At 43.8% G+C, this 26,259-nt stretch overlaps 1 protein-coding gene across 1 annotated transcript; it reads left to right on the forward strand.

Moving 5' to 3' along the window:
• Nucleotides 1-26,259, forward strand: LOC8040362. Its single transcript, XM_029972027.4, has 11 exons — nt 1-1,329; nt 8,181-8,375; nt 10,048-10,301; nt 12,253-12,397; nt 13,017-13,146; nt 14,691-14,856; nt 17,457-17,605; nt 17,945-18,429; nt 18,632-18,820; nt 19,254-19,377; nt 23,031-26,259. The coding sequence occupies exons 1-11, from the start codon at nt 1,037-1,039 to the stop codon at nt 23,292-23,294; spliced, it is 2,394 nt and encodes a 797-aa protein (XP_029827887.1). The 5' UTR covers nt 1-1,036; the 3' UTR covers nt 23,295-26,259.

A 26,259-nucleotide genomic window follows, 5' to 3' on the forward strand; every position in this document is an offset into this window, starting at 1 on the left:
TAATAGCTCTATGGTTTTGTTTGGACCGCGAAACCGGCGAAACTGCTTTCGGCCAGTTGTGCCTTTTTCCTGCTGTACTGCGCTTTCGTAAATATTTTCACGGGTTCTCAACGCCAAATCTCACTGCTTATACACAGAAAAAAAAAAATAAAAAATTGGCGAATGACGACAAGCGAGTAGAAAACGTGTCTTCGGTACGCCGCCGCCAGCCTCTGCAACGCTAACGAAAAAAACGCAACTTCGCCGCATGGCCGCATGCAAGATGGCCAGATGGCCGTCCGGTGTCCGGTGACCGGCCGCACTTGCGCTGCAGCGACCGAGATGCGCGTGTACCACTGCCGGGTACCAACGTGCCGACGTTGCTTGGTACCGTGTGTACCGCAGGTCGATCAGAAACCACTATACAAGACCACAGCACAGCACCATAGGTTGTGTCAAGAATAGCTCTGCTGGGTAGATCCTACTATACAGGGACTTTAGATCCTCCGCTGGTGTAGAGGGCTTCACTTTTTCATAAAAATGTCGCCAAACTTAACAACGTGTCATTAAAAACAAAACAAAAAGAACACGGGTTGTACGATCTGCCGTTCAGACACTTTAGACCTCTGATGATTTTCCTAAAAGATCGCTGTCATGTTCAAGTACGCGCTGGAACGTGTAAAGAGTAGACAAGCGTGGTCACCCGAACACCGCACGGATGGCGCGGAGAATGCGAATCGCAGTAGTCAATTTAACCTCGTGCAGTGTTTTTGTTTTGTTGTCGGTCTTTCCTGGCATAGGCAGTGCTAATTCGACGTCAACAAAGGTTCAGCTTTAAATTCCACTAACGCGCCATTTCAAAAGAACCGCCATCCTGAGCGTCCAATGGCGCGCAACGTTCGAACCGGTTCCCAAACTTTCGCATTTTTTTTACGTTGTTTGCCGCCTCGCCCATCGTTGAAGAACATGGCGGCGCCCAGTTCGGTTGTGTAGGGTCAGCGCTTCGGATTATGCATTTTTCGCGCATTCCGTGACACCGAACGCCGCTGCCTCCGAGATGGCTTGCGTTCCTCAGATCCTCGCCAACGTCGTCTTCGCCTGCATCGTGGTGAGCGTGCTCGCCCAGTTCCACTGGCACGTGCGGGACAGCTTTGACGAGATCCGAACGCGACTGGACAGGGTGACGGCCGCCAACTGCAAGTTGGTCGATGTGAACCAGTTGTTCCTGCCCAACGACACCGTGACTCATGTGCCCAATATCAAAAGGCTCAACATCGACCCGGTGTTCCCCAACCGGACCAACCTGCTCCACCTGCACAACATGGCCATTTCGCGCGCCTTCTTCTTCAGGTGAGTCCGTTGACTACGCCCAACCGCCGACGGAAAGAGGCACGCATCGTTTCGGCTTGACGCATCGTCGCCGAGCATTCCGCGCGCGTTTTCTAAGTGCTGCGGTCCCCTACGGGAAGTGAGGCTGTATCGGCCGCTCGAGAAGTTTTCCAAATGCGAGTTTGAATCTCGGGTTGTTGAACCCACTGTGGTTGAAACATCGGTCGAGAATCGTGGGGGTTGTCTCGCTTCCGTTATGTAAACACGGTGGTGTCAGACGCGTGTGTTTCCGGAATTCGCAAGCTTTGGATTCCTAAGTTCGCTCTTCTGTGTCTTCGTTTTGTGATTTTTTTTTTTAAGTATTTGTGATTTACATGGTGCGGATTTGCTCGATTTTGCAGCTGCGACGTCGCTCGTGCGGCAAAACAAGCGTGGCGGAAGCTGCGGTGCCCGACGTCGCAGCCGCAAAATCGCAATCAAAGTTGCTCCACGTGAATTGTCTCGTGCAAATATTTTTCACGGGAAATCCACCAGTTTCTGAAATTGTCGGTTCGGGAGATTTTGGTATGAGCTGCGCTCGATCGCGGCCTGTGCGAGCGAATGCCCCCATCGGACATCCTCCCGCTGATTTTGAGGGGTGGTCTGAGACCCCCCGCCATAGCTTTGGCGTTGGTGAAAGCACAATCATAAGTACTCCACATTGTAATCAGAAATGTGTTAGAATGTTCCCATTCAAGTTTCGTGTTGCAGCCATCGTCAAAGAGAGAGAACTGTGTTGTGAGCAACCATGTTGATTTCGTGAGTTTCAGGGACACTGACAGGGTATTTAAGCGCCAAGATTTTTATTTGTACATGCCATATGAGAGCCCAACTGCCCAGAACACAATTTGCGGCTAAAAATTCGTTTTCTTTTTGTCCAAAAACTGCTGATTGAGAACCAGCCAGTTTGGGTTGCGCTCACTCTCATCTTCGTGGTCACATGCCGTTTTCTATGGGTCCCTATCATTTCGTCGAAACTCGTTTCGTGGAATTACGTTTCGTGGACAACTTTTCGTGGACACACGTTTCATGGACACACGTTTCGTCGACAGTGTGACGTTTCTTCGACAATCGTTTCGTCGACAGCACCATTGTAAAACGTTTCGTCGACAAACTTTTTTTTTTTTTGCGGTCTTGAAAGGAATGCTGGAAACTTAAGGTACATGCGCTTGTAGCAGATGAAAAAGACGATGCCTAGCGCAGTTGCTCTCCAAGGTTAGCAACTGCGCTATCCTCTCGCTCTCATCCGTGTCAGATGGAAAAGCAAGAGCGCGCAGGACTTCGCGCACGGCCTATTCGGATATTTGCAAGTTCCGATGCCCGTTTATAGAACCGAAAGTTACTGGAAGAAGAAAAGCGGTGGAGAAAAATATGCGTAGGCACAAAGCAAAACTTTGATCCAATGGTGAGTTGCGGAAAAGGGCGTGAACACTGTTTTTTTTTTCTTCATATTGGTTGTTTTTAAACAAAAATACAGCTTGCAGCCTTTTATTGCAACATTACAACCCTAATATTTGAAGTGGAGTTAAGCATGTTCATTACCCTCAATTATTCAAAAGGAAAAGTAATGCAGTGTTTTACTGGCTACTGCGACTTATACGCGAAAAAACTGTTTAGTCACACTCGTTTCATCGTCATTTATCCTTAAGGGCCGATTAAAAAGGACTTTACACAAGAAGGGGGCTGTAAACAATGTCAAATAAAAAAAAATAACAAAAGCACAAAAACCAATAACACTCGCACTACCGGGAGCACGCTGCCCGCGGGTAAACCTAAAAAAAGATAAATAAATAAATAAATAAACACGAGAATTGGTAACAGATAAATAAAACAGTACACCAAGTTTAGTGGTATTACACAAAGTAAACCATAGTTGATATCGAATGTGCATCTTAATGCATTATATAGCTTCCCTCGAGCAGTCGCCACATGCAAGGCCTTGGAGGCGGTAGTACCACTAGACGAGATCTGTCGGCAGCAGCCGACTGGTCCTCACACGCAACATTAAATTGTTCTTTTATCGATGCCAGCAGACAGATACCTGGGGCAAGGTCGTAGCTCTTTCGTAAAAGAGCAGCTTCCAAATCTGATGTTCTTTGGTCACATATTGGTTTATCTGCATGCAAAATTTCAGTACAGGCATAACATATGCAGAACTATTGTGTTATTCATTATCCAGAAGCTAAATATGCTAAAGACTAAAAATCATATGCGGTCTGGTAAGTACAGTACGTTGAATACCCAGTGTTTGGAGGATAAAATAACCATGTTTTATTACCACTAAAGTAAACCACGCATGGGAAAATGCTCAGTCTCCTTCAAAGTTTATTGCTAGCGGCTAAGACCAGATGCCAATTAGCTTGAAAACCGATTTTATGCCATTTTCAACGGTAGGAAGGCTGTGTGCACCGCAAACAGGCCTCGTTTATTCTTTCAAATTTTCTTTAAGAGCTTTAGTGTTTTGATGTGTGGACTATCTATGCTATGTTCAGGTGGCTCTTGAGGATTCTGCCAAAAGACTCGACGCGCGGAAAGATACGCTTGCTCTGGAAATGACCCGGTCACTTTTTCAAAACAATCGGAGTGCCGGCGGCCAGCCCGCGAAGGGTTGTATTCCATGACGTACAGACACCTCGATCACGTATGCCGCTGAAAGCGTAGCCCTCAAGAGCGGCGCATAATGCTGAATATGTTAAGAATATAACTTGAGAAAGGAGAGTGGTCGAGAACAAAACTTTCCGGCTTTGACAACGCTTCCCCAAAGGTTCGGGCAAAGACACGAGCGAAACCACTCAAATCGTAAGTTCCGAAATCAGTGCAATCGGAGAGCCCCCCCCCCCCCCCCCCCATCCCCCCCCCCCCCAAAAAAAAAAAAAAATTGCGATAGTTTAAGTTGGGGAGGCAAGATGGTTGCGCACTGGTTCGCCATACTTGGCCCAGTCGGCCATCTTTCATACATCCATCCATCCAACACAAGGCCGTGCGCCGCGCAGGCGCAGAGGTCGCGAGGAGGCGCAGCTGGCGGAGCGAGCTGTCGACGAAACGTCGCAACATCTGTCGATGAAACAAGCGCGTGCTCGTTTCTACGAAACAATCAGTCCATAAAACATCGCAGTGTCGACGAAACGATTTGTCCATGAAACGTCGTTCGACAAACTGATTGCCACCGGTTTTCTATAGTTTAGACACACAACCACCAAAGATAATCAAAGCCGTGGGTCATCGAAGGTACAGCCTCAATGCTAAGAATAGACAAAAAATTTTCCTTTTTTTTTTTTTGCTTCTAAAATTCTGCAAATATGTTGATTGAAATCAAGAAAAGTTGCACAGCCACATACTTCCGGTAACTTTCTCCTCTATATTTCTTGTTCCTCCCCAGTCCAGTTTTGGTTTCGAACAGTTGCGTTTTTGGACTTTATTAAAAATCTATGTGACATTGTAGCAAAATAATGATTGCATAGTCTTCTGACACCATATTAGACCGTCTGGCAAAAAATAAAAGAAATTTTTTTGGTGGTGTCAGTGTCCTTTTAACTCTTGATGAGAAAAATAATCGGAATTCGCGCTGTTGGTCTGTTTCTTCCCTGAGGAACATGCTGGGTGACATATCCATTTTAATCGAGTTGTTTTTGTGTGCATTTAATATGAACCCCTCTCCCTTTACCATAGTTTGTAGAGACTTTAAGCACTATCAACAACACTCGAACCAACAGATCACAGAATGGTGGATTCTCTGTCGGACATTTTTATATAATCTGGGACAACTTCTTGTGGCAATTGGAAATGGAAGGGTGGTTGTGCAGAGCGGTGTAAGTGCTGAAGAGGCATGGTCGCCCCTAGCTTTGACTGCACGCCCTCAGAAAGTTGCTGAAAGAGCTTGTCAATGATGGGCATGTTTCTGTAGACATCCTCAAGAGGTCCAAACAGCTTTATGGAAAGCATGAGCGTGTACTTTAAAAATTGCTTTCATTTTGCCGATGCACATGACAATAAAGCATTCACATTTGTGCTTTTCTGTTTCTCTGATAGCACTACACTGTACTAGAATAATAATGCTGTTCACAACTAACATTGGGCATTGCATGTGAGCTGAGTTTGTATGATCAGAGCTCATGCACATATAAAACACCTTTCTTGGTGTTTTCATTCTCTCGCAGAGATTAAATATTATATTGGGCCAGTAAATGGCATAGCTGCCCCCCCCCCCCCCCCCCTCGTTCCTACACCACTGTACGGGGCTCAAGTGCCGAATTAATCTGGACGCATGTTTTTGTTTTTATGTGGTTTCCTATAGGTCGGGTGGTGATTCTCTGTTCTCTCTGAACCACGCAGTGACTGGAGATAGAGTATCCGAAATAACAATTCAATTTTAGGCAAGACTAGGGCACAAACATCTAGTTTAGAAGTTGCTTCCAAATTCCAGTGCACAAGCTAGCATTCAAAATGAACCAGGGTGTCTTGCGACCGGGAAAACCGGTAATTGTGAGGAAAATTTTAATCACCAGGAAAAATCGGGGAATTGTCTGGGATATTGTCAAAAAGCGAGCCCAGTCAGGAAAAATGAGTCGGAAACGCCATCGAGTGCTCTGAGCTAATGCTTGAGGACTTGGGGGCAGAAAAATAGGCAATACATTCTGCTTAGAGTGGAGCGTGGGCTCTGCTCACTTGGTGTAGAGTGTACCGCCCGATGCAAAGGAAACAGCTGGAAAATCCAGTCTAAGCCTTGGATTGGATTGGATTGAGGGTGCGACACTAGGCCGGATGCAGTTAGAGAGCTACTAGATTTAGTAACAAATAGAAAAGCTGCAGACCCCAATCCAATCCAAGCCTTAAGCCAAAAGTATCCCAAACTGTGCATCCGGCGGCCATGCTGCCATTCGGTTAAGAACGTATGTGCTTGAGTGTCGTGTTTTCATTGTGTGGCCTCTTCACTAACGATGTCGGCGCCAAGAAAGTGCTCGCTTAATTCGGACCTGACGAACCCAAATATTTTGGTATATGCTAGTTAGATTAAGCCCATGCAAAATGATCCTCTCAGTGCTTAATGCTCATTGCCTTGTGTTGTAATGTGGTCTTACATATTTAACTGCCTCTGCAGTGGTCAGGGAATTTACCTGAAATTGTCAGGGAAAACCTGGAAAAGTCAGGGAATTTCAAAATAATAATTTGCTAGACACCCTGATAAACACTTTGACGCCATGCGCTTGCATTCTCTTTTCCGCATTTTATTCTGGCTAATTACAATCACACTGCTAGTGTAGCATAAATTAAAAACACATTATTTCTACCCAGTCTCGCACATTGCCGCAAAATTTATTGTATTTGTCTGTTTCACAGAATTTTTCATCACAACACTGTACTCAAAAATCATCTAATTACCCCACCATCGGTTTTTTTTTTTTTTTTTTCACACCTGGATCAGGCAAATGCAGGAAACTTTGAACTAGTAGCATATAAAATTGTAAATAGAGGTGAATATTGCAAAAGTGAAATTGTATGAAAACTGCTGTAAATATGTGTAAAAAGATAAACTGAGCTTTAAACAATGCCCATGCCCAGTTCGATTCAGCAATTGTTTCTCGTTCCTTATTATCTTTCTGTTAGCCTTATGATAACCATTAATGCGAAAAGACATGCATGCCCCCCCCCCCCCCCCCCCCCCCCCAACTTGGTTCGCCTCCTCACGCCCTCCCCATTATGGTAATCCTGGCGCCGTCCCTGGTCACTGGACGGGGCCTGGGGGGACCGTCTTGGTTGCAGTGCTCGGGAAGGTGCAGCTAGGCACTGAAAAAGGGGGGGGGGGGGGGGGGGGTGGGGGGAGGGTTTCGCAACGGGCCACCACACTGGGTGCTGCTGACCCTAGTGACACCCTAGTGACACCAATTATAACAAATATTTTGCATCATTTATCCCTGGAGTTTCGAATGAATGGAATCGTCTACCTATGTCGCTTTCATCAATAGTTGATTGCATTCTTTTTTGTGAAACTGTTCAAAGCCACATATTTCCTGTTGTTTAACTATTGTGTATTTTCCTCTGTTATCTTGTTTGTTCTCTCACCACTCCCCTCTGAGGTGCCTCTGGCCCTGAGGGTAAAATGAATGAATAAATAAATAAAAGTGTAAAATGGATCGCAGTTCTATTTTTTATTGCAGTGTCTGTGCGACAGTTGCGTCTCGTAGCCAACACTCACCAGCGCGGGACAAATGTGGTGCGTTAAATTATGTCAGTGAAGAAATCGTTCAGAAGGCTGTTCACTTACCTCACCGTTGACAAATCTAAATGATGCTCGCCCTCAATGAGTTGTTCTGGTCTCTTTCTCTATACAGTACAAGGTGCCCCAAAAAAGATTTACGGTGCTTTTCATCTAAAATGTATTCTATGCATCGTTGAACGCTCTTCTCCCCCCAAATGCATTGTTAATGGTCTGAACCAGACCCCAAAGTTTCAGTACCATTCATTATCTCATTCAAGAGTCACGAGTAATTTTCTAAAATTTTCGATGGGAAAATGTTGTTCGACGGTGCTCTCGAAAACATAGAGCTGACTGGTGCTAGTTACCGAAGACAAGCGAAAACAAGTCCCATTTTCCCATTGAAATTTTTGAGAAAATCACTTATAACGTTTTAATGAGATAACGCTTAGTTCTGAAATATTTGGCATTTGGTTTGGACTGCTAGAGCTACCTTTGGGGGGATAACGAGCATTTGGCGATGCATGGTTCATTATTGCAGCAAAGAGAACAGCATACATGTTTTGGGGGAATACGTTGCACTTGCTCCCTTTGCACATGCTGCAGTACCCAAAAAATCTGCCTTCTTGCTCTTCCTCAGCTACATCCTGCAAAAGGCAGCGGACAACGATGAGCCTGGCTTCATGTATTACTTCATGTCGGTGATTGCGGACGTGGCAGCCAATCGGTTCCTCAACAGCAGTGCCATCTACTATGCCCCCAACATGTCCTTCACCCCCTCCTACAAGAGCTTCTTTAACAAGACCATGCCTCTCTTTGCACCACGGGCCTACAGGTGGGCAGAGGAAACTTCCTGCAAACCCTGTGCAATGTACAGGGTGGAGAAATTTAATGTATTAACTTCAAGCTTAAGACATAGCACCGGTCATGTAAACACAAATCAAGCTCGGCATAGGTTCTTTCCATTGACAGATCAATGGGAAGTAAAAGAACACCTAGGGTAGAGATGGTGTATTATGAGTAGGGTTCCGAGTGTCAGCTTATTTTTGGTACAATCTTTAGGGTGTTTTTCAGAGTGTGTTACTATCACATATTGGGCATTTCTTGGAACTTGCACGAAATCCCCAAGTCTTTGAAATTCGCCTTTTGTCGGAGTTTAATTTTTGTTTTCTTTGTAGATCTCCAAAATTGTGAATGGAGAAAGAAAATGTCCATGCAGAAATGCATTAAAAGTTACAAAAGCATTTTTAATTGTCGGCTATATTAACAGAAATCTATGGGATTGTAGCTTTCACTGTTATATAGACACTGCCTCCTCTTTCCTGTGAGAGGCCTGAGCCTGGAACAGTGACTTGCACAATCATATGTCTAAATAGGTTGTTATGGTTCCGAACGGATGTTGGCAATAAGCCCCTACTTTGTCAATCGTTTGAAGTTTGCAAGGAGACCGGTGGGGCGTCTTCTCAATGCCACCATCCCTATACTTTACTAAAAAGATCTCCTGTAAGTTTTTCTCTTCTTTTTTTATTGTGATTTTTATTATTAAAGCGAGAGAAAAAATAAATGATAGTTGTGGAGAGATTGACAGGCTTAGAAATGGCACCAACTATTCTATATCAAATGTATCTATACTCGAATATTGACATTTTTTTTAATAAATCCAAATTCACAAAAAATAGGTATGAGTAAGAGTAGCAGTTAAATAAATTGACAAAACAAGTAGAACATCCTTTATGAAAGTGTAGGGTTCATAGTGCTTTGAAGTGTTTTTTCTTTTGGAATTAAGTTTATGCTAGGAATAGAGCAAGTTGAAAACAGCTACCAGAAAGAAGCTCCTTATAATGGCCATTGATAACACTTCAGTTGTGCAGCACATGGCCTATCTTGAGTTTCAGGACAAGATAAATGATGTGGATATTCATTTTCCTTGCATGACTGGCTGAATAATTTGCCTAAACCGAAGACGGCTATTCTCTTTAAAAAAATGGTGTGAACATTTAAAGATCACAAGTCTGCTGTTTAGACAGCAGACTTATAATCTTGTTCGTTGTCATCACAGCAGACAAGTGTCGTGACAAGTGTTTTGTGTGAAAAAGTCATGGAAGCATCAATGCTGTCCTCTTCTCCTGTCATAAGAGTAAATGAGCTGCATTAAAATATTCATACACATTACTGCATTTATGTAAAATGCTGGTACCTCTATTTGCTACATAAAGGCAACTATTACACAGTGGATTCAGAGCCCAATGGTGACATCAAGTCAGTGGCTCTCCGAGGTCCCTGAATGTTAGCAGCGACTGAAATGTTCTCGACTAATCTTCCGCTACTGCCCTGCAGCCCTCTGGCTCACGTCAGCCCTGTTTTAAAGTGCACATGCTTCTAATATTCCAGCCAAAAGGTACTGCAGATTTATTGCCAAGCTCAATTTTGCACGAACTGGCATTGCTCTCTTGAGTGGTTGCATTTGTTGAGGAACACCAAGCAAGCGCGTCGATGCTTTTAAACAGGGCGGATGACTTCAACGACCCGTACCATTTGGAGGGGACGTCGACACTGAACACGATCGAGGCCATCGACCTGGGGGCCATACCCCTGGACACACCTAGCCGCAACTACTCGAGCGACCAGTACCGCATCAATGAGTGGTACCACCACTGGCTCCCCGACCTGACCAAACGCCAGGACTCCAAGACCACCTACACCGTGCAGATCACCCACTACAATGGCACCAACGAAACCTTCACCTGGCACGGGCCCCCCGGTGAGCGTCGGCCCAAAATACAGTAGACTCTTGTTAATTGAAATTCCAGAAATCCACAAATTTTGTTTGAATTATCAGAACTTTGAATTATCAGAACTTCATCTAAATATGATGCAAGATAGAATTGTGATTTGCCATATGAAGGGCTACACTTACAAAACAGATATTTGATTATTTCCTCTACATGGACCTACTAATCATAACCAGGTATGCCACACATGAATCAATTGTGAAAGGTATGACATAACTTTATTTATCTCCCAAAAATGTTGTTTATCGTGGACTGTTTAAACAGCACATGACAACTGAAAACAAAATTAAGTTTGTTCATCAGGCCAAGACACATGACTGATGAAAATGGGCACCGTATGTCAGTTTTCATAGAAACTTGCACGGACACTGTGGCACGGACCTATGCCATGCCTCCACATCACAGCATCGGCGCAAGTTCCTATGACAATTTTCGCGTGGCACCCGTTTTCATAGCTTATGTGTCCGCTTGAGCCCTGTTGAGTACGCTTCTCACCGAGCACCGGTGTACTGTGGAGAAGCAACACCCGCGGAAGCAAGCTCCGCGGGTGTCACCTCTGCAGTGCACCGATGCCCTTTAAGAAGCGCACTCAACGGGGCTGCGAGAACAAAAGGTATGAATTACATGAAAACGCCATTCAAATTAAGCGGCTTATGAATACACTAAAAACATAGCGGGATAACCAAAATTTTGAAATTAGTTTGAATTAACCAGGAGTAAGAAATATCCGAGTTTTGAATTATCGCGAGCCTTAGAAACTCTGTCTGCCTTGTATTGAGGAAACACAGGAGGTCCACTTGGGGTTTCTTGACAGGATGACCATTGAAATATGAATTACTTCTAATAGTAAGTATGTAAAATATAAAAATGAGCTGGTGGCAATCCCTAGGAAAGAATATTATTGTCATTTATGATGATTTAAAGTAATTTTATGTGGCAAGTTTCGCCAGGACCTAAAACTGGTTTGCGTATTTGCATTTAAGTGTGCCAGGGTGCGTTGCACTACCTTTGCTGGCATGCCAGTGCCATCTGTTAGACAGCACTCGGAATACTTTCGGCCTGTGTATGACTAGGCTAAAGGTTTTGCAGTATTTGCGAAATCAATTCTTCCGCAATATATATGAGAAATGGTTTCTTATAACACTGTTAAAATTATTTCAAGGGTGAAAGTGCAAAGGTGCAAGTGAGCTGGACAAGAATGACAAGAATAATCCCTGGAGAAGGGGAACAAGGGGGGCAAAGGACAAATATAAATCTCCGAACTCAGCTAGGTGACTAGTTTGCAACTGAAAAAATCCACCTGGTCCTCGTATCGAACCAGGGACCTCTCCATTTCCAGTGGAGCGCTCTACCATCTGAGCTAACCAGGAGTTAGACGTCAGTAGAGCAAACGGGTTTTATCAGCTGCCGCCGGTCTAACACCAACAAGGGTGAACGACCTGCATTTTAAGTTTATGATGATAATGCAATTAATACAAAGTTGCATGCAACCTGTACCAGAATGATGAAAATAGTCCCTGGAGAAGGAGAACAGGGGGGACACTGGAAATTTAGGTTCGATACCGTGACCCGGCGGATTGTTTTAGTCTCGTACCAGTCACCTAGCTGTGTTTTGAGATTTATGTTTGTCCTCTGTTGCCCTTGTTCCCCTTCTCCAGGGATTATTTTCGTTGGTATATATGCAGTCGAAAGTGTTTCTGGGGTTGCCAGATGGCGCCAGTGTGCTAGCCCATTAAGTGGTTACGAGGGAATACAACACACTCGAGCGCACTCAGACGCAAATGTGTGAACCAGTCTTTAGATGTGCTGGTTTTGTACACAAAAATGTATCGCAGCACTCGAACTGACCAACAACGCCTCCTGGCAGCGAGTGTTGTCTTGCTGCGCTCGGCTCATTGTACTTTTTTTTTTGTTTTATAGCCGCGTCCGACAATCCCGGTCCGGTCAAGTGGACGCGTCCTTACTTTGACTGCGACCGCTCCAACAAGTGGACCTACGGGGCGACGGTACCCATCCCCGACATCTACCCACGTCACACCCAGTGGCGCCACATCGAGATCCCAAAGTGAGCGGTTCACTTCCAGTGTGCCCTCCAGCAGCTTCTTTGTCCCTTGAGGCACATTTATTTATTCATTCATTTGGGTTATCTTGCAGCGCCCAAAGGGTATTGTTACAGGAGAGTGGTCGTGGTTCACGATTGTTTTTGTAGGAAATCAATTCCTCATGTACGCAGAAATATATGAGCATTAATGAACTCTACCATTGGGAAAAGAGAAACTGCGTTATATTATCAGAACATAGGAAGGCAAGCATCAACCGCACACATTTAACAAACAATAAAAAAAAAATGAATGATACATTGCTTGCATTGTTCTGAAAGCTTTGGGCCCTCTCAAAGTATTCTCTTCTCGCTTGCAAAGCAACTTAATGGCGCCACGCATGAGATTTTCATGAATAGGACTGGGGAGCCTGTGACACAAAATGGAAAAAGGGATTGATAGAAACCTGTAAAACCATAGTCCTCGTCATTGGCAAAAGGTGGCTCCACGTGTCTAACATGTGGAGCCCAGCTTCCTTGGGTAAACTTGGTGGGGCAAAGAATGAGTGAAAGATGTCCAAGCAGGATGCTGTGGCGCAGTACTCAGATGTCAACATAAGCCCATGCAATTGCTTTTGTTTCCAAGGTATGTGGCCGTAGCTGTGATGGAGATGGACTTTGAGAGGCTGGACATCAACCAGTGTCCCATCGGAAGCGGCAACCCTCGGCCAAACTACTTTGCCGGCACGTCGCGCTGCAAGAACGACACCACCGAGGTCGGTCAGCAGTCTCCCACTTGCCACTAGTTAATGCAGTGTACGTTTGGCGGCAGCTTCCTTGATGTGCCTCGTAGCGGTGCAGTTGAATAAGCTTGTAATGGGGCTAATGATCTGGAGCCTTGCTTTTGAGTCTTTCATAAGCTTGGGTCGTGGAATCGCAATTAAACCATCGCACAATTGCCTTTGATACTTGAAGAGAGATTGAATATAACTTATCTACTTTAATGTGCGCCGGACTTTTGAAAACAGGCGGACGGGCTTTCTTTAACTTAGCTGCTCATTCCACTTTCGTTCCGAGAGTTTACTTTACTGCAGAAGAATTGTGTTCATTAAACTGCTAAGAGAAACTAATTTTCATTCCTATTTTCTAGGAGGCACTTTGTTGTCATATTTTTCCTTATTGTTTCAATGTTCAATGTAAGTGGGCTATTATGAGTTGAGATAGCTCGTTTAGCTCAAATGGGGGTCGCAATGTCTTTTAGTCTGCAAAGCCAAACATTTTTTGCCAGAGAAAACATAAGAGATGAAGAACTGTAAAAAAAACGACTACAGAAGTGCAGGACATTATCCTCGAGTAATTAATCCTTTGAAACGAAGTCGGAATCGGTGCAGTGCTGAGAGACTCTCACATTTTCTGGCTTTTAGCCAGCAGAAATGAAAGAAATCAGTTTGCCATGCTTGCAAACGGCGCAATTATTCTCCACTAGGAGACCAGCAGTTGTTTTAAAGAGCTTACCTTGTGAACCCACGAGGTTGTCAGATGTATGAAGGAGACATTCATAATTTTGAAGTCTTATCGCAAGCAACGAGCCGTCATCATAATACTGTTGCAAGACCCAGCGTAGAACTGGGCATATCCGTGTATCATACCAACCGGTTTATGCTTACGTGGCTGCACGGCTTTCCGCTCGCCCGCAGTGCGAGCTGGTAAACAGCTACGGCTTCCGTCGGGGCGGCTACCAGTGCCGCTGCCGGCCGGGGTGGCGGCGGCCCCGCTTGGGTTCTCAACTAAAAACTCTGGGCGGGAGTGTAAAGTGCCTTTGCAATTCAGCTACATTTAAGATATTACCGAGCCGATCATTCATATATCAGAATTAACCACGCACTTCAGTTTGTCCCGTTAGTGTTTGTAGCATCATTAACAAAGTGGTCTAGGGCTCCTAATGCATACAGTATGAGCAAGCAAGGACCCAAGTTGAGCAATTTTCACGAGCCTTTTGGGTCACATACTGAAAGACTGCCAGTTCCCTTTTTTTAACTCTTTCAGTTTACGCTGTTGGAAGGGGCTGTCTTTTGGGATAATACAGTAATGCATAATTACAAGGAACCCCAAGGACCGAGTCGAGAGAAGGACGTCAAGACACGAAGTCTCGAACACAAAAACGTGGCGTTTTGAGACTTTATGTTTGTGCTCTCCTTGTCTTGCCTTAGTTTCGGGGTTCGTTGTAATTACTATGTTTAATTTACACCACCTCATTTGCACCCTTACTTTTGGTGCGGTTTATGCTTACGTGGCTGCATGGCTTTCCGCTCGCCCGCAGTGCGAGCCGGTGAACGGCTATGGCTTCCGTCGGGGAGGCTACCAGTGCCGCTGCCGGCCGGGGTGGCGGCGGCCCCGCATTGTGCGCAACCCGTTCCACGGGGAGCTCATCGAGAGGGCCACCGACCAGGAGTACAAGAAGGGATACAACTGCGAGAAGATTGGCTGTGAGTGGGCCTTGGCACTCGTTCGAGGCGCCGGGAACACCTCGGAGGTCTCGGAATGGACCCTTTTCAAAAATCCGTGCTGTCTGGGGGCAGTTTTGAAACTTCCAATATTTTTTTGCACTAACGGCGGTGATATGAGAACAAGATCGCTTAATTTCAAGCACCCTTGACCTTCGTGAATCAATGACAACGTACAAGGACCAATTTGCTCAAATCAATTCCGTGCTTTCTGCTTTCCGAGACATTTGTCTTCCTGTTGTAGAGGAGATGCATAATGCTGCCATTAGAGCATTGGTCCGTAGCGTCAGATTTGGTTCTGGACAGGGTGGGTAGACAGACTTTTGGAAAGTAGCTATTTAGGAAGTTTAGTAAGCAGAAATGGTATTAAAGGGTAACTGCAAAGAAAAAAAAGTGTATTTTTAAACAGCCTAAGTGGGACAAGCATGTCACAAAACAATTTTTCCAACAAAACAAAAATTTTTAGAGCAATATTTATTGCGCGGGACTGATTTTAGTTTGCAACTATTTCGCCCGTTTTAAATCGCGCGCCACAAAGTTGGTATTATACGTCACGTTGTGGCTGCTATACGTCACAGAGTGACGTATTCCAGCCACTCTGCGCGTGTCGGAAGAGTGGGAGTTTCAAATGTGGAGAGGTTGTGACTCCGACTAAATTGCATCCTGTGGCGTAAATATTGCTAAAAAAATTTGTTTTTTCGCGGAAGATTTGTTTTGTGACATGCTAGTCCCAATAAGGCTGTTTAAAAAATCACTTTTTTCTTTGCAGTTACCCTTTAACAGATGGATTGGACGTCTTATTTGCTAAATAGAACGAGGAACGAAGAAAGGGGACAACACATACAAAAAAAAGCTTTTGAGGCCTTTTTGTGTGTCATCTTCTTTTTGTTCCTTGGCCTAGGTTTTTCAGGGTGTTGAAAGCTCACTAGTATCTGTTGTTATTTCTACCCTGTTTCTTTTTTGTCGGTCGGGGAGAATATCTTTATTTCGGGTCATGGTACTTATCTTGAAAACCCACAGACAATGTCCTGGCGTGCCGGTAGCGACACCAATAAATATTGGGTACTTGAAGGAAGTGGATGCTTGTTTGTTTCTTTCCTTTCGTAAATTTATGTTACAAACCTTAGATTGTTAAAGAGCTGTCAGGGAGTTCTGCAAAGAAGCCGCCACAGTAGTGTGTGTCTGAGAAAATTTGTACTTGGCCATTTACTTGGAGGCCAAGATGTCTTCTCCTTGGCTTCCTAATTAATGTTCTGGAGTGACTCTGCATTTGTCAGAAATCATAGAAATGTTGTCAAGGGTTTCATATGAAAACCCAGTATAGTTTTGGCACCCGAATTGAGCACCTCATGTAAGCTTGGCATGCTGTTATTGGGGTTAGTGATGGTGGGATGTGTTTGTTTTGCTCAGTTAGTAACAGGGCTATGGAGTTACCAAGTAGTCCAGGAAGAATCTGGTCAAGTGTGAGACCTCAAAAATGCAGTTATGACGGGCACCCAGATGAGTATGAGGAATGTCGCAAATAAAAAAATAAACAATAAACAAAGCCACTTTTATAAATCCAAACTATGTTTCCGGCATTTTTTTTTTATTTGGTATAATTACATTTGTGATTATTGGTGAGAATTTAATTTCGCACAAAAAATCCAAAGGAACATACTTGGAATGGAGAGCGTGCTGGTAAGGATAAAGTCTGGCCGATGTATCAATGACAGAGTTAGGTAGCGCACCACTCAAGTAAAGAACGCCACCCTTAAACCTCTCTTTCCTGAGCCTTCATCCTATTGCTGAACACGTCGCAGCTTGTGCCTCGCGTTCCCCTGGCTTTGAGGCCACATCCGTGTTGGCTTTGTGCAAGTCGAGATACGGATGCAAAATTCTCGAGGCCTTCATCGGAGAAAGCGAGGGAGGCGAACATCAGTTCCCTCGCCCTCTCCAAGGCCGACCTGGCCTTTCTTCTACCTGAACTTCAGCCATGACCACCCTCTCTCTCCTTCACCAGTTCGTTAGGCTCCTTCCATCCCTCCCCTCTCCTCCCCCTCTCCCTTTTTCCTCCATGCTTTATGGTTTCCCTTCTCCCTTCCCTGACAACGGATCCCTCACCCTCCTCCTCCTTTGGGAGGAAAACCCCGGCCCGTTAGAGTTGTCATTAAACGTCTGCTGCCAGTTGGGAAATTTTCTTGATTGTCCCTGTGTTTTATGTTCTTTCCATTACTTATATTATCAAACGGAACCTTACAAGAGCGAGTAAAAGCCCACCAATATAAAGCATTAATAAAATTTTTCTTTATTGTTTAATTTTTTCTGACTGTATATCCTCCGGAAGGTAGTGTTAACCGTGACTACAGAGTCTCTACACTAAGAGTGTCAAAGGAATATAATGACTAGTACCATTCAGTGGACATACTGTCTCTTCTGCTCCTCAAGAAAAATGCTCGGTGCCCATTTACTTATGCACCGAGGACACTCGCAGCTTTGACCACATATTCGTGGCATGCCATTGTTTTGCATTGATAGAATTGATGCCGTTTCTGGCCAAGTCTTTGGCCAGACAATTGAGTGGCTGCCACCTGTGCGCGCAGACATGATGGTGCAGACGCAGAACCTGCTGCCGCTGTCGCAAGAGGACCGGCGCCTGTATATCGGCAAGCAGGCCAACCACATGGCCATACTCAACATCAGCAAGGGTGCACACTTCGACCCCCACACCATCTTTGCACACATGAAGTCGGTGAGTTGTGCCGGGTAGACGGAAAAAATCCCCACAGGTTTATTTCCGGTTTCGCTCTCCCTTCGGAATGCGAGATTGCATCATTCGCCAGTCTCTCGTCGACATGGATCTAAAGGAATTGTTTTCACAAGGACGTTGCAATGACAAAAGAGAGCTCATGTCTTAGGAATGCAGTTACAGCAATTCCAAGATTCTTCCTAGCAGGTTCAATGTACCACCCACCTGTTTCTAAAATTTTTCTTCACGATATAGAGTGTGCAGAAACAAGCCCCTACCATTGAAACTGAAATGTCCGCTGGTGCACATTGGCGCGATAGCGACACTGACCCCCCCTTCCAGGTGACCCCGTCCAACTGCTGGGAGGTGGGACGCAACCACCCAGAGCGTCTGGTCTTGTCCGGGGACGTAGCGTACGGCCGGGACCAAAAGTTGGAGAACGAGGCCCGGTCGGCCGTGCGGCTGGCCAACTTCCTGTCGGGCTTCATCCAGACCGTGGACCCCAAAGAGCTGTTTGCCGAGTTCCGGGTGCCCGACCGCTCCCTCACCCCGGACCAGGTGATCGCCGAGGCCCTCTCGCTCGTCATCGGCAACGAGAAGATCCAGGGCGTGGGCGTCTACTTCGACCACAAACAGTTCCCTAACCGCACTTTGTTTGCGCCCTACGCCTACCGCAAGACCCGCAATGCCCTGCGCTTCTTCGTGGACGACGTGGCCCGCATGCGCCAGGGAGACTACATCCACCGGGACTTCTTTGCCAAGCTCAAGACCCGCTGGGCTGCCAACATGGACGAGCTGGTCACGTACACTACCAAGATCCAGATCAGGTGGGGACCCGCTTAGTCGCCCGACCCGACTATGTTGCATTTCGACGTAACAACCGTTGCGCAAGAACGGTTTACGGAAACCGATCGTTATATATAAGCGATAAATCGTTGGAAGTGGATTTCACTGTGTTGCCTGTTTTCGTTTGGGTTGCTTCGTATCTTGAAAAGTGCAAGTACGGTGACGCCCGGCTCTGCCACCCAGGTACAACTCGTCTGGCCACAGCCCGATCCACTACGACCACTTCCCGCTGCAGTACAAGGCAGCAGAGGTGGAGCACGGCTACTGGACGTCGCCCTACTTCGACTGCAGGGGCTTCCACAAAAACTGGATCATCACTTACGCCTCCCCCTTCTTCGGATGGGACTCCCTTCACAACCGCCTCGAGTTCAAGTAGGTGGCCCCAGTGGGAACACTGCCGTCTTTCTCAGAAACGGGGGGTTCCGAGGGCTCGTTTGTGCATCCAAATCCTCTCAGTCGTTCCGACTCCCGAGCAAAGTGTTTTTCCTGTCGTGCGTCGATGCACGTTCCACGGATCAAACGGACCTCTCTTGCCAGTCTCTATTGCGTTTCTAATGAAGTTTGTAAGCTGTTCCATTTCCAGAAAGCTAAGAGAGGGAGATGTTCTCTAGCGCTCGTCCTGTTCGCCTTCCTTGTTCTCCTTGTTCATTATTAGAGTGTTTAACTTTATAAGTTATGAACCAATTCGCCTGCCTTGCCACTTTTGTTCCCTAGTGCGGTGTGAAAAACTTGCGAGTTTCAGAAAGGTCTTTTGGGGCACAACCAGCGCCGTGGGTCAGAGTGTGGCGTGTTGTGCTGCCTGCAGGGGTGTTGTGAGCGTGTCGATGCTCATCAACGAGCTGGACATCAACCAGTGCCCGGACTACGAGGCCTACTCGGAGTTCAACGCATTCCAGGACACCCACAAGTGCGACCGGCGCTCCTCGAGGGTGAGGACACGAAACTCCCGTTTGGAGAGGCACTTGCGCAGGAATTGGGGCTTTCGAGGGAAACTAATTCTTAAAAGACATTTTTTTGTTTAAAGGGACAATGAAGGCAATTTCGGACATCTTTTTGGTGATTGAACTGGGTTGCAGGCACGTCTCGGACCACATTGCCCAAATTTCAGCCGAAACCGGCACTTGTGTGCCGTGCAAATCAATTACACAGTCGCGGTAATAATCGTACCGGGATTGACTGGGGCGACGCCCCGAGAGTTGCGGGAAATTTCCTGCAACTCTCGGTAAATTTCAGTCCAGAAACATCTTTATAGTCTAATCTCGGTGATTCACTCTCTCTTATAATAATAATAGTACCTTTATTTTTTCCTACAAAACAAAAACTGTTGAAAGGGCGGCATGGGAAAAAAAGCTGTAAAAACAGTTTGACGAGCCCCGAGCCACCTAAACCAGCAGTCGCGATGCATTCACCAAAGACTTGTACAAAAATAAAACATGATATGTGTACTACATGTTTGAGAAACTTTACAAAAGAACTAACGCTATACAAGATAAGTAGCATATTGATACAATTTACACAATAGTGAAAACATGCACAGAACGTTAGAGCATCACTGAAATAAACGCGAAAGAAAACATCGATTCAAGAGATTTTAGCGCTTATTGCGGACAATTTGGCTCGAAATAAACATTTGAACTAAACATTTCCCGTAAGATGCTCGCCGATATATTGCTAAGCTCAATGCCTTGCCTACTAAGCTGGTTAAGGGTAGTCGGCAAAGTATATTTTAAACTTTGGTGGCCGTAGTTTGTTCTAAAAAAGGGTACTTCCCAAGGTTCATTAATTTGTGTTGGGTATCTATAAATTTTATCTGTTAGCTTTGCTAAGTTTTTAAGGTGATATTGGGATAAATTTGTTTCTATTTTATACCTTGCACATAAACAATATTTATATAAATGAAAAACTTTCATCACACAAATTTTACTAAAAAGATCATCAGTTGGATGTTCTAGTCACAGATTAGAGATACTTCTTAATATCTTTTTTTGTAACAAAGATTTTGTGGATGTTGGTATAGGTAGTAGTGCCCCATGAGTTGACCATAATTTAAATGAGAAAAAAATAATGGATTATATAATATTAACTTTGTTCTAAGTGGTAGAATGTGTTTATGACGATATAGAATACCGACAATGCTAGATAATTTTGATATGATATGATTAATATGGTCGTCCCATGATAAGTTTTCTTGAAAAATAACGCCCCAAGTTTTAAATGCAAGAACTATTTCTATTTGAGAAGAATTTATAAAAATATTCTTGGTAATATTATGTTTATTCTTAGGTTGGAATATAACTGCCTTAGTCTTAACGGCATTTATTTTTAATGCATTATGTCTGTTCCATCTATTAAGCTTTTCTAGTGTTTCGTTCGCATTATCAATAAGCTCTGACACATCATCACCATCAAGCAATAAGCTTGCATTATCTGCATAAATAATAAATTGAGTTGAGTGACTAATATTTACGATATCATTTATATGTACATTGCATTCGCAGGGGTTCCCCAAGAATGCTTCCCTGGAGAACCCTCGATTCAATCGGTTTTATTTCAGATGAGTGGCCGTCTATATGAACATGCTGTCTGCGGGAAGATAAATATGAACATAGAAGTTTTGATACATGACCACAAAATCCATACATATCTAACTTCTTTAGTAGCAAATTATGATCTAGATAGTCGAACGCTTTAGTAAAGTCTACAAATAAGCCGAGAGTGAGTTTCCTTTTTTTAAAATTTCTAAGTATATGTTCTTTTTGCGCAAGGAGAGCCAGTTCTGTGGATCAATGTTTTCGAAAACCAAACTGCGATGCGCTAATTAAGTCATTATTATTAGCAAATGTTGTTATTTGAAGTAGTATGACATTTTCTAAACCCTTAGAGAAAACAGAAAGAATTGAAACAGGTCGATAATTGCCCAGTTTGTTTTTATTTCCTTTTTTATATAAAACTGTTACCTTTGCTAGTTGCATTTGACAAAAAACTCACCGTTTATGAAACAGAGATTGAATATGTGTGCTAAGGGAAGAGAAATAAGATCAATTACATATTTAACTGGTTTGATCTGCAATCCATCAGAGTCGCAACTTTGGCTATTTTTTAGTACATTAAAGGGAAGCTACGGAGCTTCTTGGAAAAAATGAGTTAGAAGTGAATTCTAGTGTATTTTTACCCCGTGAAACCGAATACCCAAACCATTTGCTGCGTAAGTATTGTTAAACGCGAGAAAAACGCGAAAGACTGTCGCTGTCCGTGACGTCATCGACGGCTCTTTTGGCTGCCCAAGGCTAGGGGGGCGGGGCTTCAGCCCTATTTTGAAATTGCTCTTGTGGCTCTCCGGCGCGTCGCATTGAAATATAATTTTGATATCTGTTATTCTAAAGGCCAAATGAACGCAATTCAAGCGTTTTTTCTCAAATGTAGAAGTGCCCCATCTTCCCTTTAAAGACAGATATTACATCTGAGGCCGTAACAGGCATAAGAAACATGGACCAACACACTCTTCTTCCAAGCATAAGAAACATGGATTGATTATTTCGAGCATTGATATATTTGCAAGCATCTAACTCTGGACGTTCTTTAACAAGACTTACATAAGAGTCATAAAACGCATCTGACAATGCTTGTCCTGACAGCTCTTGACCATTATGGCTGATCTTTAAAACTTGTTTCGTGGCGCACGAACGACCCAATACAGAGTTTAGTTTTTTCCACACAACGTCGACTCTGTTATTAGAAGAAAGAACAAAGTCACAAAAATTAATTTTCTTAGCATTTTGGAGTTCTTTGTTTAATTGGTTTCGATAACGTTTAAATACTTGTTAGTTCAATTGATTTTGTTTTTACAAATTTTTGATATGACACATTTTTAGTACGAATATTCGTGAGCAATTGTTTTGTAATCCATGGTTTACGACTTTTTCTATGAGTGCTTAATTTTTTATACGTAAAGCAGCTTTCATATAGTTTTTTTTTAAATTTGTTCAAGAACAAATCATATGCTTCATCTGCGTTTGTTTCATCAATTCAAACTAACATGCAGGTCCCATCGTGTGCGTTTCTGTGGGAGGAAACTCCCGGTAATTCAAACTTTGCTTTATTCAAACAAATTTTCGGTCCCCCCGAGTTCGAATGAACGCGATTCGACTGTGTTGAGGTGTCAGAATATATACTTCCACCTTGGAACAAAAGATTCCTTATGAAATTTGCAGCAAAAGTGGAACTAAGAAAAATGCATTCAAACATTGAACCCCTTTACTTTGTTATTGCCTCACAATGTGTTTAAAATATTTTATATCAACGTAAGCATTTGGAGTATGGTTACCAAATTTAGTGTAAGGGTGCATGATTAGTTTCTAAAATTTAAAAACCTAAAAATTAAAAAAAAAATAATGTCTTCGAAAAATTTTAAATCTAGGTTTATGTATCCCCTAAGCTGAACAGCTAAAGAACTGGCGGTTTGTAGCACCGTCACAAATTGATGTCCGGGGTGCCCGACACTGGGGTAAAGACATTGTTTTGCTCAATTGAAAAGTGGATAAAAATGAAGAAATCTATGACCCATACTTTTCTTCCTGCGTAGTGTGTCCCCATCCTGGGCCGCGGCTTCGACTCTGGCGGCTACAAGTGCGAGTGTCTGCAAGGGTACGAGTACCCCTACAACGACCCCATCACCTACTTCGACGGCCAGATTGTGGAGGCAGAGTTTGAGAAAGTAATCGAAGACAATCCGAGCAAGTACGACACCCTCAAGTGTCGCATTGCAGCCGCATCTTCAATCGCCGCCAGCGCCGCCCTGGTGGCACTACTTCTAGTGCTTCGAGCACTCTTTGCCAGTGCCCCGTAACAAAAGCGAGCGGGGTGGCTTTACGGCCTGTCGTTGCCTTTACCGTTCCGACGCCTCATTTTGGCGGGTGCTTTTCACTGCGGGACTCGACCAGAGCTAGACTTTTCGCCGTGGTTGATATCAACATCCTCGTCACGTGTGTGTGCATCATCTTGAACAATATTTGTTTCTTTTTAATGAGCAGATTTGTTTTTCATTAGTGTAGATCTTGTTTTACCCTGGACCCTATTCCAAAGGTCGTTCTGTTTTAATTTGTCGGTGGTGGTCAGTACGGTTTGGACGTCTACGAGGGACTTTTTCTACCAAGTTCCTTGGCATCTGCGTCTCCCTAAGCGTTCCATTTTGGTGGACGTCTGACTCTGATGTTTGATCTGATTTTTAGTTTTTGTTGTTACATGAAAGTTTGGTATATGGATGTAGGGAAGGATGTGCAAGAAGTTTTGGAAGACTAATTTCTTTATTGTAGCTATTTTGTATTCACTGCTCCTTCTATTGCAAGGAGGGCCATGAAGTTTTGTTGGTGTCTTGTTCCTCTATTGAAAGACTGCTGCTCTAGAAGTGGACTTCGTGACTAGATCATCTAATGTCGCATAGTTTAGATTTCTGAATTTGAGATTGGAGCTGATGTCAAACATCTTTTAGAGTGCAGCTTTTAGGCGCCCGATTCCGGTTTGAGCGGTGTCGCCGTCGGCGTAACCGTGCACGTTGCATTATTTATTGGAAATTTTCTCGCTAAAGTTAGCGAAAAAAGTTTCTCGTTAAATGTAGCAAAAAAATTTCCTCGCTAAATATAGCAGAAAAATTTCCCCACTAAATTTAGCAGGGAAGTTCACCCGGTAAGTTAAGGGTAAAAATTTTCCCGGTAAATTAGCAGGGAAATTGACGTCACGTGACCTCAAACCAATTTAGTCTCCCTGCTAAATGTAGCGAGAAAATTTTTCCTAAATTTCCTATTAAATTTAGCAGAAATATTTCCTTGCTAAATTTAGCGGAAAAATTTTCGCCAAATTTAGCGGTAAGTTTTACTAAAGTCTCTTGCTAAATGGGAGGGCAGCAGACTAGGAGGGGAGGGTGCGGAAGAGCATGCCCTTCTCTCCACACCTTCCCCTGCTCCACCTCAAAAGCTGCACTTTAATTCGGCATTACAGAGAATTGTAAACGTCTAATTTTTTTAGGTTGCTTACAATTATTATGGGTCATGCAGAAAGAGTGTACCTACCATATCACGCCATACAATCAAAATGTCTCTTCTAAGACAACATTCCGTCCATGCTTCAAATGTTGGAGCTCTGTCTAGGAGCTGTATATTTTTTAGATGCAGTTATACATTCCTTTTAATTCTTGCAAGGTTTTATCATTAATCTTCTTGAAGCTGCACGGCTGCTCTAGGTGAAATATTTTCACTGTAGCAGCGCAATAATCCAAATGATCTGTGCGCTACGAAAGCATTATGTAAGCATACATTCGTTGGATGAAAAAGTTGCTCAAGCAGGTTTATGTGCATGTGTGTGACTATATATCTAACTTTTCATTATAATTCCCATTCTTATGAGAATGTGGGAGGAGTTGAATCTGCTAGTGCAGCGTATCTTTTGTGCCTTTAAGGTTGTAGTTTCAAAGTTAAAAGTTTATTGGTACAAACAACATATTCAAATAGCTGAAAGCTAGAGACAACCTTGTAGTTAAGCGTGAGCCTATATGAGACGGTGCAGTGCTGGCTGCCCTCTTGACAGCATGATAACAGATGAAAAATGAGAAAGAGGGGGTTGAGGCATGTATTACATATGAGGATGAAGACGAAATGTACCAGGAAAGGATAAATGCTGACCACGCAGTCATACGTGTGCAAACATATCCACTTTTTAATGACAATTGACCAATGCATGTGAAAAGAGTGTGTGCAAGTCTGGCTTGATGACCATGCACCTTTATTTTTAAACTTGTAATGACCAATCAACTCTGGGCCTGTGCTTGACCTGTCTATTTAGTGGTGGAAATACGTATTTTCCTGCTCTACTATTTCAAGCATAACATTCCAGAGTGCAGAGGATGCCTCAGGTGCTTTTGCTTATTCCACTGCCAAGAATGACTTGTGCTGTACTCCAGGTTGTCACATTGATCCTCTGTTTACGAATGAATATGAAGGCTGTGCCCTTGCATACACTGGGCCCTGACACAGGTAGCATAGTTCACAAACTATGATCATGTGGAAGAAAGAAGCTCTTTTACTTGCATTAAGTGACTCATTGCTGCTGTGCTAGTTTTTATTTGAGATAGATATTATTACTAGTGCATAGTACTAAATCCAGGTGTGCGCTATTTCGACTCGTACTATTAAATTTACAACATATCTTTTTATTGGACTGTATGTAATTGTCTGAAGCCTTTGTGGTATTGCAATAAGAGGGCTTACCAGTGCTGAAATTAAGAAAAAAGTTTTTGCTCTGTTATTTTTACAATGCAACATATCTGTAGCATCAACTTTTAGTGCATTAAAATTAGGCAGGTGTATCCCGGTGACACTGGAAAGTTACAAATTGGTTTGTTCAGTGATGAGAGGAAATAAAGTTAATATTCTGATACTCCCTTTCATACTAAAAACACCAGCAAAAATCACATTGGTACGGTGATCGTTTAACCGAGCTATTTGCTAGTCTCTTTCGGATTCCTCGTTAGCATCCAAACATGTTTCAAACATAGAACTCCTTGTGGCTTTATTTTCAAGCTTACTCGGTCTGACCCCAAAAGAAAGGTTTTTAACACTGGCATACCAATGTTCACCTTCACCCACTGTTGCCTTGCCTAAGCTGTACGGTGTTCGTAAGTCTGGAACATAGTCCCATGACATGATGTGAAGCCTGGGTATGCGCTTATATACAGGCTTGTCTGGTGCTTGTTTGATACACTGGCTTATACCCATCATTTGCTGTTTCATATTTTACATAATAAAGAAGTTTTCAACATC

Source organism: Ixodes scapularis, unplaced genomic scaffold (genome assembly GCF_016920785.2).
Source record: "Ixodes scapularis isolate PalLabHiFi unplaced genomic scaffold, ASM1692078v2 PGA_scaffold2__306_contigs__length_199485367, whole genome shotgun sequence".
NCBI lineage: Eukaryota > Metazoa > Arthropoda > Arachnida > Ixodida > Ixodidae > Ixodes > Ixodes scapularis.